Source organism: Megalops cyprinoides, chromosome 23 (genome assembly GCF_013368585.1).
Source record: "Megalops cyprinoides isolate fMegCyp1 chromosome 23, fMegCyp1.pri, whole genome shotgun sequence".
NCBI classification, from domain to species: Eukaryota; Metazoa; Chordata; class Actinopteri; order Elopiformes; family Megalopidae; genus Megalops; species Megalops cyprinoides.
This window is the reverse complement of record NC_050605.1, coordinates 12,783,026-12,803,740: the sequence shown is the minus strand read 5'-3', so window position 1 is coordinate 12,803,740 and position 20,715 is coordinate 12,783,026. Positions and strand designations below refer to the sequence as shown.

At 39.4% G+C, this 20,715-nt stretch overlaps 1 protein-coding gene across 1 annotated transcript; it reads right to left on the bottom strand.

Annotated features, from left to right (window-relative positions):
- Nucleotides 1-292: 292 nt before the first annotated feature.
- LOC118770390 (mitochondrial inner membrane protease subunit 2-like) lies at nt 293-20,422 on the bottom strand. The gene is made up of 3 exons (XM_036518032.1): nt 20,355-20,422; nt 13,850-13,952; nt 293-512 (listed from the first exon to the last, which is right to left on the bottom strand). Exons 2-3 carry the CDS (start codon nt 13,946-13,948, stop codon nt 369-371), a joined length of 243 nt encoding a protein of 80 aa, XP_036373925.1. The 5' UTR covers nt 13,949-13,952; nt 20,355-20,422; the 3' UTR covers nt 293-368.
- Between the last annotated feature and the right edge of the window lie 293 nt (nt 20,423-20,715).

Sequence of the window (20,715 nt, the reverse complement as noted above, 5' to 3'; positions counted from 1 at the left end):
TTTTAGCGTGAGCGCTGGTAATGATCTTTCAAGGACAAATATCAATACAAAAAATCTTACAGATCAAAACAGCAGCAGAAGGGATTCATTTCATTGTAAAATGGTTTATTCATTTATTTTTTAAAAAATTCTAAAGAAATACATACATTTTTCATATGTGCCACTGTCCAATTTGAAAGCATTTACAATTCAATCAGTTAACAATTCAAACAGCAATACTGCACAGGACACTGAGCAATACACAGGAGGAACATCCTGTTTTCAAAACTCAAACAAACTACATTGATGCGTGCATCCTTACTCCGCCCACAAAACAGATACTCATTCACATTCGCTGAACTCACGCCGATACGCTCAGACGTACGGCGTCATTCATCTTGCCCATCTGTGGAGGAGTCGCCCAGGCTGAGAAGCGGAGCGCGGTCGGCTGGGAGGTACGGCCTGATCCTCTGCCAGCGATGAGGGGGCCAGATGATGTGGGACGCCCGCGCGTGGATGAGTCCCAGAGAGACCTGCGGGGCAAACCTGCGACATCAGCTCAGACTCCCTAATCACACAGCCACTTAAGACTGAGACTGTGAGCCTTTAAAAAGCAAGCCACATTATACATTCGCTGCTCATGGAGATGGCCACTGGGTGTTGGGAGCAGATATAGTACCAGTCAAAATTTTGGACATTTGAGGAAAGAAATTTGTGTAATCACCTTAAAAATAGTTTCCAGGAGACTGAATCATTAAGCACAGAAACGGATGAGATTATGTATTCAAACAACAAAAAAAAAAACCTCAAAACAAACATACAACTGATTCAGACAAACACCTTGTTTTCTTGGGCATTTGTTCAGACATTATTTATGGATCACTTTCACATACTGAATATGTGTCTCCTGCAATCAATAGCTACCACGCACACAGGAGAGAATGTGGTGTCGTTCATTCTTCGACACACCCAGAGATCGATATCTTCATCCACTGCTCCATCCCTTAGATAATTGCCCGGGAGCAGCGGTGTTTACATTTAAGTTCATGCCAGCTCGGGAGCGTTTTGTTTCAGAGGGAGAGGGGAAGCATGAGTCTCGCTTATTGAAAAAACGCGTGACGGGAGATGACATGCAAAATCGGCGTGGTCCAAGCGTCAGGGGGAGGATAAACCTTTAAGGGGGGAGGTTTTGATACAATTTGTGTTGAGGCAATTTGCTGCAAAGAAGTGGGATGATGCCCCAGGTGCCTCAAAAAACAGTGACGTTCCCAGAATCCTCCAGAGAGGCTGTAGGGTCCCTGAGAGATGGAGACACTTACTGCAGCACAGCAGCTCATCTCTGAAAGACAAGCACGCTTTTGACAACATGTTAGGGCACCTGTGTGCACATCACGGTTTGCCTGTTAGCAATGAACAGTGGCCTGTCGTGGTTTCATTAGCTAACCCGTCCCACAGTCATTTTTACGCTTATATAAGAATGACAACTATCCAATTAACTTCAGCCATGCTGGCAAGCAATATGTCTGTAAGAGTATCCAATGAAAAGTGATTTAATTCCAGCCACCCTGTATAATGCGGATATTAGAGCTATGTGGTACTGTAGTTTATGAGCCATAAAGTTTCATTCGCTACCAACGAGATACAGTATGAGGAGCAACATCTCCAATATGGGCACATTAAACAACACACATCCTACCCATCCCATCATCCCAATTTACTGCCACTTTGGCCTGCAAACCAAAAAGGAGAAGCAGCTCCCTTTTTCCATTTTGCATGATGTTGCCTTGAGAGATGCAACTGTCATATTTTTCTAATGACACAAAAATCAGTTTTGCCCATTTGTCTTTTATGAGCACCAGGCAGGTAGACATGAATACAGTAAAATCTTTTGCACTGGGGGCATTTTGCACCTAAAATGATGTGCAAGTGTTACATATCCTACTGTGTCACTCTCTATTTATCAAAGAAAGGCACACTTCGCACATGCCTAACAAGGCAGAAAAAAAAATCAGTCTAATCTTTCATTCCCTGAGACCTTTCTTTAATCAGTTTAAAGTTCAAATTTAAAGTTCCCTTTAAAAGCCATGGCAGTTCAGACAGAAATGAATCAGAGTTTTGGACTGTTTGAGGTGGGGGGGGGGGGGGGGGTAGCTGTCGGTTAGACAACCCATGGTGAACAGCGGGGATAAATTGATTGGTGAATTGGCAAATAAATTGTGCATCTGTTACTGTAAACAAAGACATGTTTATGTGATGGAATACCAAAAATTGGCCTTAAAATACATTTTATTTGCTGTAACAAAAGATTAAGTGTTCGGCCTGTTCGATCATATTGCAATACTTTTCATTACAATACTGTACTGCGTAGAGCCATGCACTGAATTTACATGTAAATTAGGTTTCCCCAGAACTGCCTGTCATAGCACTACACACTAAATCAGTGTGAGATAACACCAAACACATCAATGACATCTTTATTTATCTTCATCTCTCTCTGTATCACCTGTCACTCAATTTTTGTTGTTCATATGATAATTGTAAATCAATATACATACAATTAAGGAAGAAAAGTAAAGGAATTTTTAAGGAAAATATAAGGAAAAAATAAAATGTTACTTCTGTCTTTTCCCATTGGCAACCAGTTGCTTTCTCCATAAGTGTTAAGGGAAAGTTAAGGGCTGGCAAGCTGTACTTAGATGGGGACTCAGACTCCATTAATGCAGGATGTGAAAAATAAAATACATTAGTGAACCTTCACAAAAAAACAATCATTCTGTGGAATTTGCAATTAACAGCTGACCTTATTTTCAATGTTCAGTCTATTTGCTGAAAAGAGAAAAGGCTGATTGTTAGATAAAGTTTGTGAACAATTTCCTAACAGCATAAATTGGAAAAAGTTATGTTGTAAAGCTGCATTTCTTCAGTAGGAACAGATGGATCCGAGCTGCAAACTAAGGATAGATGAGTCATTTATATGTGAGTTTATCAGGAAACATAATTATACATCTTTATTGCAATACAGAGAATGGGATTTCCAGGGGTATTCAATATATAATTAAAACTTTATGTTGGATGTGACTAGACTAATTAAAATATTTTGGACTAACTAAATCTACCAATTTAATCCCAAATTATAATTGAAATTTAAATTGGAACACAAAGTGACCTCATATCATTTACTTGTATAATTAATTTTACTAAATGCCCATTGAATGAAGTGAAAGTTTGCATTAGTCTGTTTTTGTTTTTTTTTTTTTTTTCCTGATGATTGAATGACAACTAAAAACCTCAATACATAATCTTGAGGGACAAAGAACATTTCAGACACAGAGATTCTTGCATTCCTTTACATACACAGGTTAGTCACAGGGGAGTTGTAATCATTTAATTATTTGGCATGGAAGGGGACCAAGGCATATGGACCAAAATAACATGACTTGGACTCAAGTGTAACTGAAGTCCAAATTAGATGACTTCAGACTTGACTTGCCCCCTCCCATAACCCCAGAAAATAATAATAATAATAATAATACCGACTTGATAATGTTTATACCTTGTTTCATAGGCTTTTTTTGTAAAATTTGCTGTCAATCAAAATAACCTGGCGATAAGTGACAGGAGTATGATAAAGTGATAGTTGGAATATGGCAATAATAATCAATATTAATATTAAGAGTTTCATGAAGGAAAAAATCCAGTCTTGCCAAGTATGATGTAGACCCAGGGATCATGATGTGAGCTAAGTCACAGTGAAGTGCATGGATTTCACAGAGAAGTTCAATCTCAAGTCTTTTAGGAGGCGATTCACAAATACCTCCAGGGATAAAGCGGGATTATATGCAGCAGATTATGTCATCAGTAGCACTGGAACAAGAGAGGGCTCCAGTTTCAGATGACCTTGGCAAGAGCCTTACAACACACACAACAATGAGCCAAATCACAGCATCCATGGCTATAGCAGGAGGGGGTCAGGGATGTTACCCAGAGACTGCAGTCTAAATAAAGCAAAGCACAACCTAAATCAGGCATTTGGCATAGGGCAGAGCTGATGTTTTATTTTATGTTTTACCACAGCAAAAAAATGTACTCCTATACTGGCACTGGAGCTGAATTAATTTCCCCAAATGGATTTACTTACATGAAAGATAAATTGATCATGGATGAAGGAACTATGATATATGACAGTACAAATACAACAAATCATTAGTTTACTGTGGATTTTTTTGATCTCCTTGACATCCTTCATTTACACAAAGGGGTAAATCCATTTGGAAGTGAGAAGACGCAAGGAAAAGTGGCTCGGACCATACATTAATCACTAAAAAAGAATTCATTTGCTGAGCACCACTAATTGTGCCTGTAGTAAATCATGTTCTGAAACTACAGCAAAGCAATTTTCAATATCTCCATAACTCCATAATTCCATAACCAATTTCTAACTACTTTCCAAGGCCAAAAAGCCAGCAACTTGTTTGTGAGAGGCGATAATTATTTGCCTCTTTAAAGCAACTGGAGTAAAAAGGACAAGAAATGCACTCTGTAAGAGCAGTCTAGATAGTTTGCGTTTAAGGGATTCAACAAACTCAAGTGTCAAGCCTCTCACCAACTGTCTCTTCTCAGAGGCAGACTTTTTTTAAAGCACAGATCAGGACGGCTGGCCCGCACACACTCACAAAGGAGTCGCTCTGGAGGAGTGAACCAAGACGCTTTCATTCCGTTGTGCACAAAGTGCTTGAAGAGCACTACCAAACCTTTTGTGACACGGACAATAAAATCTTCAAATGACATTTCAGGGCTGCTAAAGCGAGGATATATGGCTTCAAAGTTCCCCTCCACAATTGCACTCTAACCTCATAATATCATAACTGGAGGCTTTATGGAGACAGGGAACGTTTCTTACAAGGCCTCTCGGGTTGAGAAAAAAAGGAAAAAAACACGGTAGTGTTTGTTTTACAGCATCCCACAAAAATGCTCTTTTTTATTGAGATTCCTGTAAGAATGCAAATCCTCTGTTAAAATATTTACTAGTTCCTGTACTTCTTGTATGGATCCTGTGGAAAAACAAAATTAAGTCACTCAGATGAATATACATTGTACATTCTATTGAGCTAAACTGCCTTTTGCTTAAGATTTCAGTTAGTTATGCTAATACAGTTTTATTAAGATTTTAATAGTGTCTATCAGTCAGGATACTCGGCTAGATCAAATAATACCTGCATGCAATACATTGATGTGATTTACTACATACGAATACACTTCTCACAGCACAGTGTACGTGATAAGCCTTTGCGCTTTAGTGAAAAACAGGCACTCATATGCACATACAGGTACGCAGAGCATGTCTGCAAACTGATATGAATTGTAACCAAGAAACACTGACGGCTTTACTGAAATGTGTGAAAATACATTTGCCTCACAGTCAAACACGCATGCATGCATGCACGCACAATCTAGGAAGACACGCCTGTGTGACTGCTGTGAATCAGAAGCTGCAAACACTGATGGGTGTACTGAAATGTATGACTGTTATTTGTTTTGCAATATGCTCCCTGGTAGTTCTTGTAGCCACTACATCTCACTCTCTCCTTTCAATTCCACTTGCTTCCCAAGGGAGCGCTGAGGGAATTTTGGGTAATAGATGTGTAACAGTAATAGAATGTGACCTGGAAGGTATGGGATTCATTGTAAAATGTTTCCCTTTCTAACAGAGTAATACGCCTGGAAACAGACAGGCTAGCCCTGAGCACTGAGTCTAACAGTAGCATTAAAAAAAACATTTTAATACTTTAATTCCATGCCACTGAACTATATATAATACATAATATCTACCCATTAATATTGCCCAAAATTAAAAGAGAAACTGAAAATACAGAGACAGAGACAGAGAGACAGACAGAGAGAGAAAAAGAGACAGATTAGGAGTGAGACTTTGAAATATGAGATCCTCAGTTCTGTCCTCACTCTTAATTTCATCATCATGTAAAATCAAGCCAAATATGCTGCACCAGCAGATCCAGGAAGTTAAGCAGAACAAGAGCCTGAAAATTCTCAAACAAAATGTTTTGAGTTGGTCGGTGCCAAGGGGCAACTATCCAAATGTTGGACTGTAAATTTCAGTGTCTGTGGAGAGTTATTTTTTCCAGTCTGGTTTTTGGAGGTTTGAATGCTTGCATACATTTACTGATATAAACGTAATACTATTATATATATACTATATATATATTACTGTCATTTAGCAGATGCTCTCATCCAGAGCGACTTACATAGGTTACAGTTTTTACATGTTATCCATTTATACACCTGGATATTTACTGTGGCAGCTCTGGGTTAAGTACCTTACCCAAGGGTACAGCAGCAGTGCCCTAGCGGTGAATCAAACCAGCAACCTTTTGGTTATAAGCCCAGCTCCTTACTACTATGCCACACTGCTGGTCTTCGAACACTTAACAGGCCCATTAGTAGAAAAAGCTAGAGTAGAAAAATTACTAGAAAAGCTTATCAATGTGTGTCTTATGCCTCTTGATGACTTCATTGTTTACATCTGAATCAAAACTGGAAACAACACTCACAAGTCTTTTCGATGGAGGGCATCTTGCTGAAAGTGCAAACCTCACCTTTGCACTCACTCAATTTTAGCACTGCAGATCAGTCACAATAAAATAGTCCAAATCAGCAGTTTCATCTTACTTCAGTAGTCTAATTTCCAAAATTTACAATATTCACTTTGACAAATAACCAAAAAGTTTCTCTTTTCCTTTTTTCAAATGAACTTTAAAGAAAACAATGAGGTCATGCCGGTAGCTGTGTGGTACTTTTTTATTTTAATTGCAGGGAATCTTTACAGCATGTTAATATACCATTTGTTGCAGCATATGATTTGAAATTCAGATGGCAGTGGGAAAAGAAACAACTTTCTTGTGCTTGCATGAATAATAAATCTAAGGGTAACAAAATGGACGTAGTTCAAAGGAAAACAACATTTTTCTAACCCTGTGTCATTATACTAAGTGAGATATAGCCAAGCATATTTAGTCAGTAATGTCTTAAAACAGCTATTTCCAAATAGGGAGAATATTTTTACAAACTATGCTTTTTTAAAAAAACAATTGCATTAAACCCCTTTTCCCCCCACTCTACGCTCTCCCTAGGCAACAAATCTTGAATCTGAAAAATGCATACACTGAAATGTCATATTCATGTAGATATTGTCCTGGGGAGTTGGGCCAGAGTAGACCATGAAATAAACACCAATGCATTTCCAATCTAAGTGAAATGCAGTCGTGTCATATTGTAATCCCACCCCTTCCCAAGTGAGCTGCTAAAATTCTATCATGATTGATAACTGAATGGCACATAGACTTTACTATTGTGCTGCAAACATGCAATGTTGATATGGCTCTGTGTGTAGAATAAAATATCATTATTACTGGTACTCAGTACTCATTATACAAATCTTCACACAAACCTTGAATGGAATAACTCTAATAACCTCTGTAATGATGTTCAACAGGACATGAAAGTACGCTAATGCATATATGACAAACAGAATAAGAAAACAAACAAACAAAAAAAGCTTTTGCTTTCACGTAAATGCATTTAAATTATTTAATACCAGCATATATACACAATGTTGTTTTGTGTTTCTGGAGTGCTGACAAACTGCAGTAATTATTAAATATGTGGCTGAGGAAATGCACAATTTCCCAAGTTGTCCAAAAGAAAAAGTGAGAGGAACATTCACAGAAACATTCACAAAATCTAGAGTACCCCCAAGCCAACTTGACATGTAAATTAATTTGCTCAGACTGCTGCTTGAAACTACCCATGGTAAAACACAATTAAACAACAGGAATAACATAACAGTTTTGCAAGATATTATACTTATACGGTTACAGTTATATGGGTTCTTATTTACTCAACAACATGTATTTGAGGGTGTGCACATGTGTGTTTATGTGTATCTAGCTATAACAGATTACAATGTTGGTGTTGTATGTAATTATGTACCCAGAATTGTGTGTTATTTCTTGAGGGCAACACTATCAATGAGCAAATACAGCACAAATAAATACTGTAAGCCAAAATGAGTATATTAGCAAATTGGATGGCTGCTGAAGGCTTCACTAAAGCGGTGAAAGAAATTTGAATAATTCAGACAATGCTAATGCCGTTCACATTCCATCATCAAAATACTACTTTCAGATGCTAGTGTGCAAGATTGGCTTACCTCTCTGATGGACATTACATTTGCAACAGAGACTGTGGGTGTTAGCTTTCACACTACTGTAAAAACCACTGGCCACTGGTGCTGCAATAGCCCACCGTGGTTTAACAAAATGGTTCTCACCTACTACTCCCAATGGATCAACTCCAGTCAACATTCAGCCCCTCCTCTGCGCTAACACTGCTGTGGGGCCCCTCCGATCTTCCACGGCTGGCTGGCTGGTCAGCTCGCCCCTTGGCTTCTGCTATATGTTACTGCATTAGACACCTAGCCCTCGTCAGTTATGCTTTCCTCTTGTCCACTAGGTGAACAATGTCCCAAACACAAAATAATGCAGTGTAGTGTGGAACCTGCATGGCATATATCATTGAGTAATCCCAAAATTATTGGTTTTACTTGATTTGAGGTTAACATATTCCCACTTATCGCTATGACTTGTTGCATTTATTTCTCTCTCTCGCTCTCTAAATACACTATATGGACAAAAGTATTTGGCCACACCTGTTTTTCAGGGTGGCAACAGTTTGGGGAAGGCCCTTTTCTATTCCAACATGACTGTGCCCCAGTGCACAAAGCAAGGACATGGTTTGATGAGTTCAGTGTGGAAGACCTCAACCCATCGAGCACCTTTGGGATGAACTGGAACGGAGATTGCGAGCCAGGCCTTCTCCTCCAACATCAGTGCCTGACCTCATAAATGCTCTACAGAGTGAATGGGCACAAATTCCCACAGAAACACTCCAAAATCTTGTGGAAAGCCTTTCAAGAAGAGTGGAAGCTGTTATAGCTGCAAAAGGGGGACCAACTCAATATTACAGTATATGTATTTGAATACAATGTCATTACAATGTAATGGTCAGGCATCCAAATACTTTTTTCCATATAGTGTATATATATATTGGTTGGTTATGTTGGTTAAGTGTTTGTTAAGTTACATGATAAAGCTACAACCAGCAAAATGACTAAAGAACTTTGTAATCATTCAATACAGCATTGCTATCTTACTGTTACCTAACAAACAAACGAAATGCCAGTTTGTTTTGAAACAGCAAGAGCATTTGTTCCAGCAGTTAGAGCAGCCTAATTTGGCAGCCTCCTGGGGGTCTGTCTCACCAGTGGGCCCTCTTTGCATTAAGGCTCTTCTCCTTTCTCTTCTCTTCCTTCCATTTTTTGCAATGGTTTACAGATACATTACCTCATGCACTAGAGGAGATGCGATGTGAAGTACCATTGATGTTCACTAGGTTTATGAGGTTAACATAATTTTTTAAGCAGTCTCATTGGAACCATTACAGACTCAGTACTGAAACCCATGTTGGATTTTACAACTATGGCTCTGTAATAAAATATAATGTATACAACTTTGTACTGTATAATTTTTAAAATTCATCTGTACTATACACTAAATGCTGGCTAGGTAGTATGCAGTAAGAAATCTGTCTAAATTGTTGTGTGGTATGTATTCTGTCTGAAATATTCCATGAAGAAATTCACTGGCTGATTCACCATAATTTGTTTCGCTGTGAGCAAACACAATCACGCTACTGCACAACACAGCTGCCAAAACAAGAAAAACCTTGCACAACCAGCTATACATGAAACAACAAAAAAGAGATCCAGATTTAACTGTAAATCCCCAAAAGAGGTAAGACTCAACATTTCAGATGGAAGCATCAGGCCACTTAGTGAGTCACATTACCTGAAGAAAGACTGTGATATAATAAGTCCACAGGTACCAAATTTATATTGACTGCACCTATGTTTGACTACAAAATCAGAATACATTTCAAATCTGAAATGGAGCAAGGTACTTCTCCTGGTACACCTAAAGTAAAATAATGTTAAAAATAAACCAGTAATTCACCACCCATTTTGCATCTGATCAAATCATCAGCATTCTATCTACGAATGTACCTTCACCGTACGAGAAATGCACTAATTGGAACAATAAGGCACAAAAAAACACCCCATTTCTCTTCCTCATCTCCATGCCAACACAAGCGTTGGACCGACTCAAAAGTCTACTGCGTCAAGGCCACCGAGGAGCTATTCAAATAAAGAGAAACCTAATTCACACATTCCAGGCTCTGCAGACGTATTTTCATCATGACAGAAATGTTTTATCGCATTTTAAATCAGCTTCATCTCCCTCGCCGCCTGCCTGGTCTCCTCCTCCATCCTCATGGGCAGTTTCCCTTTTTTCAATGTTTGCCATGAGACACCTTATACTCAAGCTGAATTTTCCCCCTCAAGTCCACATTTCCTATCACACGAGCATGCAAAGTTGTGTGACGTTTTACAAACTTAAGAAAGAATGACTTTTAATGTTTCATCAAGTGGAGACAAATGAATGCCAGCCGGGAAGATGGCTGCCCTTGAAGGTTATCGCTGTCAGTCAATTTCTTGTCAAGCACACTTTTGATTGAGTATTATGCCAATGAGTCATTTTGTCCGCTTTTAATCTACAGCTTTAAAGAAGGACAGACTAATATTTTCCATTGTTGAAAGGTATGTCAGTTATGGAATATGAGAATCTAAAAAGGAAATGAATTATAGTAATAATTTGCTTGCTTTGACGGTACCTCTATTCAACTCAACTCACATACATTTACAATATCCATTTATTTACAGAACTGAGTCAGGCACATTACCTCTGATATGGGATGGTATAGTAGTGTCCAAAGGTAAATTTGAACATAGAATCTACTAGTTATAATATAAGCTTCTAAACCACTACACCAAATATGATACAAAATTTGGGATATATGCAGCTGTGTCCTTGATATCCAAACAGTTTGTGGGGTCATTCATAAGTGATTCAAACATAACATTGCCCCCTGACAATATTGAACCTTATTGTATTAATTTGAATAGCATTATGTAAAATGTTGTTTTGAAGATTACTCATGTGAAAAAAAAAACATGATGTGTTCCCTTTCTTCTTAGAACATCAAGAATGTTCCACTAATCTCAACTGTTACAATGACCTTTCTTAATAAAGTTGCTCTGAAGCATAAATTATATGCCATGCTAAAGATACATTCTCCTTTCAATCCTGCAGCCAACAAAGACGTCTGAACGTTCTGATCTGTGCACTTCATGATTTGGGTCATGAATTATTTACAATCCTTGGATTATTTGAGGTTTGGCTGGCTCTACTAGTACATTTCAGCGGAGCAGCCAATTTCAAAATTAAAACAGTCCTCTGCAGTCTGCCCACCCCTCTCAGTATTTTGTTATGCAAATGTTAAATAAACTGCCCACACATTTAACTAAACCCTTTCCAAAATCCACTGCGGTTTATGTACAGCACTATCCAAATAAATGACAAACTCATCCAAGACAGACTGATGCTGTCGAGATATCAGCTCAGACATAAAGTGTAAAAAAATATTTAAAAGTACGATGAGATTAATCATCTAATATTCTTGAAAGGCTTCCTGGGATGCTGGCTCCTTTAGTACAAAATTAAAGTTGTGTGTTTTGAAACGCCCAAGAGACTTGAGTGTTACAGTCTAATCTGAGTCTGTAATTAAGAGCTTTTGTTATTGTGTGACTTGGGAACGGCAGTCTGTGAATCTGTACACTCGGGATTACAGACTGGCCGTGGAGTCTTGGCTGATACAGTGCTAAAGGATAGAAAGTCTTACTTTGAAGAAGAAATTTATTGCAGATTGTTTCCTGAATAGAAACTTTTAAGACCGAGAGGAGAGCAATGCTTATTATTAATCCTCGACTGAGAGGGGACCTAAACTGACTCATTACACTAGAATGCAACCGCCCCAGTGTGCGGCGCTTTGATTGGCTAATCTCTTCAAAGCGGCCATGTGGAGCGCGCCATCCTCAAAGTGCAACGACTTCCTGTCAGCAGGTCCCTCCTGGCAGCTGCTGATGAGTGAAGATTCTGTAAACTTCCTTCCAAAGCTCCTCCATCTGAGCCTCACCTGGGGGGGGGGGACGACGACGACACACTGCACAACGACCGGATTTGGACGCAGGTCCCATGCTGTTATGCTACCAGGGGGTCTTGCCAACCAATGGTTCGCCGTTCCGCCTGGCTCTGCATAGTCGGTTCAGCCCTGCTTTGTCCCGGACACAGCCCTTGGCAAACTGCACCCTCTCCTGCTCAAGCGTTTCACCAAATAACAACCCCTCCTGCTTCCGGGAGCAGAGCTGTGACAAAAGCTTTCTCTGTCATGCACAATTTGCCCAGTCATATCTCTCACACGAGACCATTCAACCATACTATTTGCTGTAATTGTAGCTATCTCCATGTTTGCAGCCTCTGACAGGCCTGTGCAATTTTTTTTTTTTTTCATGTGACGTCACACTGCCAGTCCAGGACATGGTGCTCTGAGCTAACTTCACACATTTCAGAGATGCAACAATATTTTTACTTTGTGAATTCTGTGATTTGGTTGGTTCTGGAAGTAGGCGGTACTTTCCTGTCTAGCCCACTCATGAGCGGGCAGTAATCTTGACAAGATGTCAGACCGCTCAACAGCACATTGCAGCTACACAATGGCCTATGTATTAAGTTGATACTGTTCATCTAATTTTAAGTTTCATAAAATTTCACATTCTCCATATTCTTCATAAAGTTTCATATTCTCTTGTCTGAAAAATAACTGTCTTCATGTAGAGTCAAGACGGTTATCACACAGTAAATGAGCTTAATTACCCCAATGACATAAAATGGAAACAACAAACACCATATAAACTAATCTGACACAAATGCATGAAGATGCATTAATGATTAATAAAACAAAATCAGCCTAAAACATTTTACTACAGTGACTGTACAAAGCCACACTTAAGCCCAGTGTTTTAAAAAAAAAAAAAAACCCATTATAAAAAAAGTGCAACTTCTGGAAGATGTCACTGGCAATGACAAAGCCAGAGGAAATGAAAACACACCTTAAAACAAGCTAAATATCTTGACTTGCCCATTTCCTGCCTGTGGCCTCAGGCCATATGATCAAGACCTCATGCTTGTTTCTCACTGTGGACCTCCCAGCCTACACGTTACATACACTGTGTATCCAAAAGCATGTGGAGAGGTGTTCACTTTAAACACAGGCATTTTAAACAAATGAAATGGGATCAGTAAAAATATGACTACATAAATAAAACAAAAAAAATCTCAAGCTGGATTGAGGTGCTTCTCTGTGTCACGGCTGAAAATAGAGATACGCTCGCATATTTGTATTCACCATCACAAGTATTTTCAAGCTACTTAGGCTCATTTCCTCAATATTTTATACACACTCAAAGAGACAGCATAGGATTGGGAGGCCCTGAAATGTTATTAGGGGTTATCCCCTTCCTTTTTTAACATGAAATATTGCACAGTTCAAAAAGGTTAATGGCTGTGGGTGAATGTGACCTTTCATGATACTTGATTTATACCACTCCCAGCCAGGTCAAGCATTTTTGATGCCTGTCACAGTAATTGCCCCATAACAGCGAGTGCTGCATATTTAATATGATATTATGATGAGATTCTATTTCCCAACCAAATGCAGTCAATGTCAATGACCATAAACACATGAGTATTTTGTTCTTAGGTAGGACGAGGGGAGAATGCATTCACTTATTTATACCATTTCCAATAGACTTATGGGAGAAGACAAAAAAGTCACTTACCGGGCCAAAGCTATTGCTATCCAGGCTGTGGCCGTGATGATCTCCCTCGATCCAAAAGTGACCGTCAGGCACCTTCACATAACGATTTTTATATCCCATTGTCCTGAAAGGAAGTTGCATGATAATAATAGTCAGAGTTAGAATTACTTAGCTCCCTACATCCCCTTACAAAGATCTCAGAAAGAATTTCACCTCAGTTGCCACAAAATGTAAGGCACCTCCCTGAATGCGGCTGCCATTTTGTGACAAATTCTCGCTACACATCAGCGGAGGCGGAGGGATGAAGATATATTTAGCCAATTTAAAATAAAGGGTGATTAGAAGGCAACATCGAGGGCCAGCCTGGGAATTTGGCTAGGGCAAGCAGTAATGCCTCAGTGTAAAAGATGACTACTGGGGATGTTTAATTCACTGATGAGAACCAAATTGCTCACTAGTTCCAACAATTACAGGGTATTACTTAAACCTGTTTAAACGACACAAACAGAAACGTGAATATTATTCCTGTGACATAAATTTGGGCCAGAGTAATAGTACATCGGTACAATACAATGTTGAACAAAGCTTCATATTTCCATCATTTTTTATGTTTTTTTTTTCTTTTCTTTTAATCAGGCAGACAACCATCAGTATGTCAAAATCACTGCCAAGAAGCAGAGGATATTAAGAAACTCATCGGAAAAGGAGTTACATTCAGGATGCAAAATAAATTTGATCTTCCCCAGAATTTCACCATAAAATGACAAAGTAAATGGGATATGAGAGACGACCTGGCACAAGGGCCCCACATGCCACCATGGCTCTCTGTCAGATGCTGGAAGTAATGACAACTAATGAAAGCTGAGTAATTCCATCCAAGGTTTGGAGCAGTTTTAAAATGTAGGACTGTCATGTGGTGCTGACTCAGCCGAATACTAAACACACTGATTAGCCTCCTTGTGTGAGCCACACTTACAGCGTAGGATCGATTGGTTCAATCAAATTTTATGTGTAAAGTAAGCAATTATGGGACACGGAAAATGAGACACACCAGCAATTCATTATTTTTATCGCTTTGTACTTCCCCGTGAGATTTCACTTTCAGTGTATTTACACCGCTTCTGTGCTCAAAAAAGCAGTTAGCTGTTTTAGATGGTGTTTCTGACAAACCCAATTCAGCTTCCGTGAAAGTCATATCATTAGTTTGGTCCTTATTTAAATAGGATGCAATTTAAATATTGATGCTAGCATCCATCTCCATCAAGCACACCGAGATTCCGCTAAAGGTGGTTTGCTTTTTAATATGTTGAGGCCTGAGCTTTAAAGCACAGAAGATGAGAACGCCTTTACTCTCAAAAAGGAGTAAAGCATTCCCCATCCTGAGAAATGCACGCCCCATTTGACGGCATTCGGTAGACGTATTTGAAAGTTAGGCACCGTTTCAGGCAGCCAAATAGTGAGGAACAGATAAATCCATTGCACTGAAGTTACAGAAAAAAATAACCTCCGAGCTGGCAATTGCAGCTCATTATAGTTATGAAGTCCTCATCATTCTATCACATTCAATCTGTGGCTCGCTCGAGCTAAAACAATCAAACTCTCTTCAGAGAAAACCGAATGAGACAGAGCACCGTACACAACAAGGCCTTCCAGTTATCTCGCTAACAGTACATTGCAACTGTTGTGAGGAGCTTCAGAAATGAACTGCTGAGCAAAATCTTGACCATATTGTTATACCGCTTTCTTGAGGAATTGACAAAACCTAATTATTTTACTGTTAGTACAGTAAAACTCCCAGATGTTAATGTCAAATGTGAGAGCTTTTAAAATAATGAATTTTAAATAATTTCACACTCCAGAACTGTAAGTTCATTACCCATTTTTTGCATGGACAATATCTGCTATAATCATAATAAAAAAGATAATAACTGTCTAACAGTATGAATAGGCCCATAGCATGGTATCTGTAATTACACAAGAAGCTCAGTATCTCCACAAAGTGATGACTTGCCTGTCCTCATTAATCACCAGTTTCACACTCAAAGACAGGGACCGTCCCTCTCCACAGTCACCCTGGTAGACCCTCTCAACTGCAGAGACTCACCCTACCTGTCCATGGGCTGTAACACAGCATTTCAGATGACTCAACGACTAGAAACTGCACCCCAGAAGGGAGCAGTGGAAACCACACGGCCTTTCAGAAATAACAAAAATCAATCCTTCCACTCTGAAGGATCTAGTCTTCACGATTTCTAAACAACAAGGGGCCCTTGTTTTCTTTTTGTAGCACATTTTGTGCTACAATTTATGATTCACCATCATTACATAATGCTTCTGCTTCCATTGTGGCTTGTATGGTGATGTGACCCCCATTCATTGGGTAGACACTCTCTCTATGTAATAATCTTCCCCAGGGATATATGCTTTCATAAAACATGACTAACATAGCAAGACTGACAAATCATGTTGCAAGACCCTGAGTGCAGGTGGGGCTGTATTACTGCGTTCTGTCCCATACTTTGTTAAACGTCCCATTTTATGAAATGAATTTGTTCACTTTTGCATATCCAAATATCCCCTAGACAGCTTGCTTTGTGCCCCTGCTTGGTTCTAAAACAAGTTCAATACCTTGTTACTATGGGAAGTGTTTGCAGACTTCTGTCGCTCCTCCCAAACCCCTCTAAGACCATCTGGCTATGAGGTAGACGAGATCCAAATTGGCTTTAGTTGCCAGATGCCCTCTCACCACTGCCCCAGGCATGTGCAGTGCCCTTGACAATCCATCTCCAATCTGGCCAAGCTATGACCATTGGCTGAACTCTGTCCACAAAAATATCTCCAGCACATCCTACTTCCTTGTAGAGGGAGAGAAACATACGATTCAAAGCATTTTTCCATGACAGTGTTGTTGACACCGTGATAGCGAAATGTGACTAGAAAATGCATTCAAGTGCCACAGCCCCCCGATGCTGTTTCATGCGATATCACAGTTGTGACCCCATCTTCGGTTACATTTCTATGGGTTGCGCCCAACTGAGGCAAAGACTTACCCTTGTATTAACATTATTTACGCACCTTACTTTGTTTTCAATAAAACACGGTCTGTATTGATTTTTATGGACAAAAAGACACTTGCATTAAATATGAGTAAAGTAAGAATAAGTGTGGATTCCATGCAGGGGACACGCTCCTGGAACAGTACCCAGTGGGTCTTTACAGTGCCCATAATCAGTATCGGTTCTGGTGAAAATCCAAAGTCATCCAAAGTCAATACACAGAGGAAGATGACAGAGACATGAAGACAGATGGCAGTTCCATCAAAGAGACATGCCACTGCAGTGAGTTTGTTTGTAATAGGCAAAGCAGCCACTGCACATGTATAATAACCCTGTATCAAATATGTATCAAATACCAAACTTTCTGAAAAAGCTTTTCATCAATTTGAGGGTTAATACACCAAGCAAGAACACACCTACACAAACAACAAAAAGCAAATCAAGTCAGTGAAACCGAACACAGTTTGCTTTAAGGCATCTACAACCTCTTCGATGTCTCATCATATTGGATGTCTGTAAAGTTAATAGTATTTTAACTAAATTGTCAATCTAGGGCAGCCTTGTATGTCATACAGCAGAGCACACAGACCTTGTCTTTGTTTTCTAAAATGAAAGATAATATCTCAAACAATAGCAGGAATCAGTCCCCTCCATCGACCTGCGGCTTTAAAAACCGATCCATTTCTTCCTGACAATTTCCATTTCAATCTACTTTTATGCAGCCTCAATCGAGAGAATGTCATTTATACTGCCGATAGCTTATGCCCCGGAATGAGTGCCTGATAATAAATCAATCAGACAAGGTGACCAATGTCAGAAGTGACTTTATGAGGCACCATCCTATTCAAATTTAATTTTACTGTATGGTACCTGCTAAAATCATTGAAAAGTGCTCTTTTTAAAGCTGAGCCAAGACTAGAATGATCAACATTAAATCAAAGTGGAATATGAAACATTTCCTACCACTTACATCTCAGAAACACCAATATACCCATGTAAGATAAACAAATGATAAAAAGCACAGTTCTAAGCATGTAGCTAATTTACATGCTCATTTATTTTACGTTTAATATACAAAACTTAAAACCAAAGCAAACCTATTGGTTTTCATGCAACCATGCAATTTTATGCAACCGTTGAAAAAAAATTTTTTTTTTTTTTTGGAGTTCCATTCATTTTCATACAGCATTCCACAATATAAAGCAAACTGGGGGGTCCTGTATGAAAGACAGAGTAGTGGATTTCAAAAAAGACACTGACTTCATGAAGCCACAAAGCTCATGAAGCTTTATTGTGCTGTAAGTTTTTCATTCCTCTCTCCTTTTTGATGGTGTAGATTTTAGAAGCAAATGGTGTCTGTGTTTAAAGCAGCTTCAATGGGGGGGCGAAGAACCAGTGTGAAGAACGGAGGAGAAATCAGCACGTCAGTTACACCAAGGAACCTCCTTCCTCGGTCCTGACAAGTTACAAGGCCAGGCGAACAATTTCTTCTGGGCATCTCTGGTGGTACATCTGATAAACAGGGCTTGTGAGGTAAAGCTGTACACCGCAACATGAATTGCGATTCCCAATGTTGCATAGCCTGCATGCATATTCATCACTCCAGGCTCTTAACATCACATGGGTGTCTGCCGCCCTTCATGTTGACCCGCTTGTATGGAACACAGTAACAGAGCGCTGTAATCTTCCACTGGATTTACTTTTAATTGATAAAAAGGACCATCAAAAGATGACTTCATTGTGAGGACTTATCGCAAATCATATTTTAATTAAGGGGGCAGAAAGCTCTCTGTCTTCCCCTTTCGTGAAAAGGCTTCCCTATGGGATGAATTCAAATTCTACAGTATGCGTTACCCCAAAATAGCTTAACTAGATGCTAATTGGAAACATTGCTAGCCCAAAAGGATATGACTTTGTTTAATCACCCTTCCGTAGCGTTTGTGAAGCGGAAGTTGAACATAAGTTGTACGTGTGTCCTTGCAAAGCAGCTAATTAAAGGAAATAATCCCAAGTCTGTGCTGAAATTACGTTTTGCTCGCTTGCTAATTTTGCGCGGGAAAAAAAAAAAACAAACGTTGCCATCAGAGGATACAGTATTTACTCAGAGTGTTTGAGCAAAGAAACTAGTTCAATATTTTAAATTCAGCTCATTCTGAAGAATAATTGTACTCATTAAATCAGACACAGCAGGCCATAAAATAATGTCAGCCCAGTCCAGCATAAAAGCATGGGTCCAAGGGCTGACATTGATCCCTGTGAGACGGATACATTTTAACCCCACCCAGGTTCATCATTATTAATAAACTTAGCATGTTTTAGCACTGACTTAAATCAGTGGGATTAAAATCAACTGTACATGACACAGTAATAAATGAGTGCTTGATCAATATTAATTGAGCATAAAGGTGATAAATTCCCAACAGCACAAGCATTCCTAAAATCCACATCTGAGATATGTATCACAGCTACGGAGGGAGGAGGGAGTTTAACCTTGGCTTTGAATGGTGCGGCCACGCCGTGGGAGTTTTGATTCATGCGCTCTGTTCATAAACATCCTTTATGCGACCATGAATATTCTAAATCGGAGCTTGCTAAGCTGTCTCACTCATGGCAATGTTTTCTGAAAGATCAATTGTAATTGGCTGAGAGGATTCATCTTCAGGGAGAGCTGAGCCTCTCTCAGTGTGGCTAGATTAAACATATCACATTGATTTATAGCCGTCTGGCCAACATGCAAAAAAACAAGACGCATCCTTTTGTGGTGCCGTGGCATTTTATTAGTTCAGCGAGTAAACCTTTCAGATTCTTCTTAATAATTAATTTCCTCCAGAAGAGGTGGCCTGGCCTGCAATTTGCACATTGTAAAGAGTTTCCTGAATGAATTGCAGTGTTAAACAGTGTAATTAATGCTATGATCCATTTGATTTCCGCTGCTGCAGTCAATGAAAGCAAGGCGTTATATGCTCTCATTCGCATGTACATCCATCTTCTATTATACACACATCCACACAAACATATAAGCACAGACATACACAATTATATGGAAACTGACACGGACACAGATAGAAGGAAGAAACACCAATGTTCCAGAAGAGGTGTCTGGTAAACAACCCTCTGAACCTGTCATAACAGCCTTATAGCTAACTGTTGCACTGTTAAGAATACTTACTTACTGCACTTATTTTCTACCCAAGCTACTGAGTGAAAAACACTAAAAACGCTGTTTGTGAGAGGCTTAGTTGAGCAAACAAAAATAAAAAAAGTCGCTCTACTACGGCAGCCTTTGTGTCAGTGCATTTACAGGGTTTTGACTCATGCCAGACCAAACACCTGACAGAATGAGGATGTGGAGACACACACTCTTACACACACATGCACTCTTACACACACACACACACACACACACACACACACACACACACGTGCACACACATACTCAAAAATACATACACTCTTGCACCCACACATACCTGATGAGATCTCCTTCCAAGGCAATCACCCTCTTTATGATCTTCTGTTGGGGGTTTTTAGGCGACCTGAAAACAGAGAGAGTCATCAGACTATGCCTTACAGGAAGAAACAGTCAGACCACATTCTTTCATGGTGACATTCCCTATCAGTATATCACAAAGCATTTACATGAATAGATCAAAGAAGTATTTCCTTTTTAATCTGTTCTGAATGGTCACTGATGACCACTGTTGCAACAAGTGGCTGCAGGTATTGTAGTTGCAGCTAAGGTTCCATCTATGCTGCCTTGTACTGTAGATGGAATTGTGAGTGCGACACAGAATGTCTCTGTCCTGAAGAGATTATTAAAGCCTCAGCTGT

What these genes read in the sequence shown, in the direction of transcription:
- LOC118770390 (XM_036518032.1), bottom strand. Translation starts at nt 13,948, where the DNA reads ATGGGATATAAAAATCGTTATGTGAAGGTGCCTGACGGTCACTTTTGG. An exon ending in ATAGCAATAGCTTTGGCCCG is followed by an intron (nt 513 to 13,849) that starts GTAAGTGACTTT and finishes TTTGCCCCGCAG; the next exon opens with GTCTCTCTGGGACTCATCCA.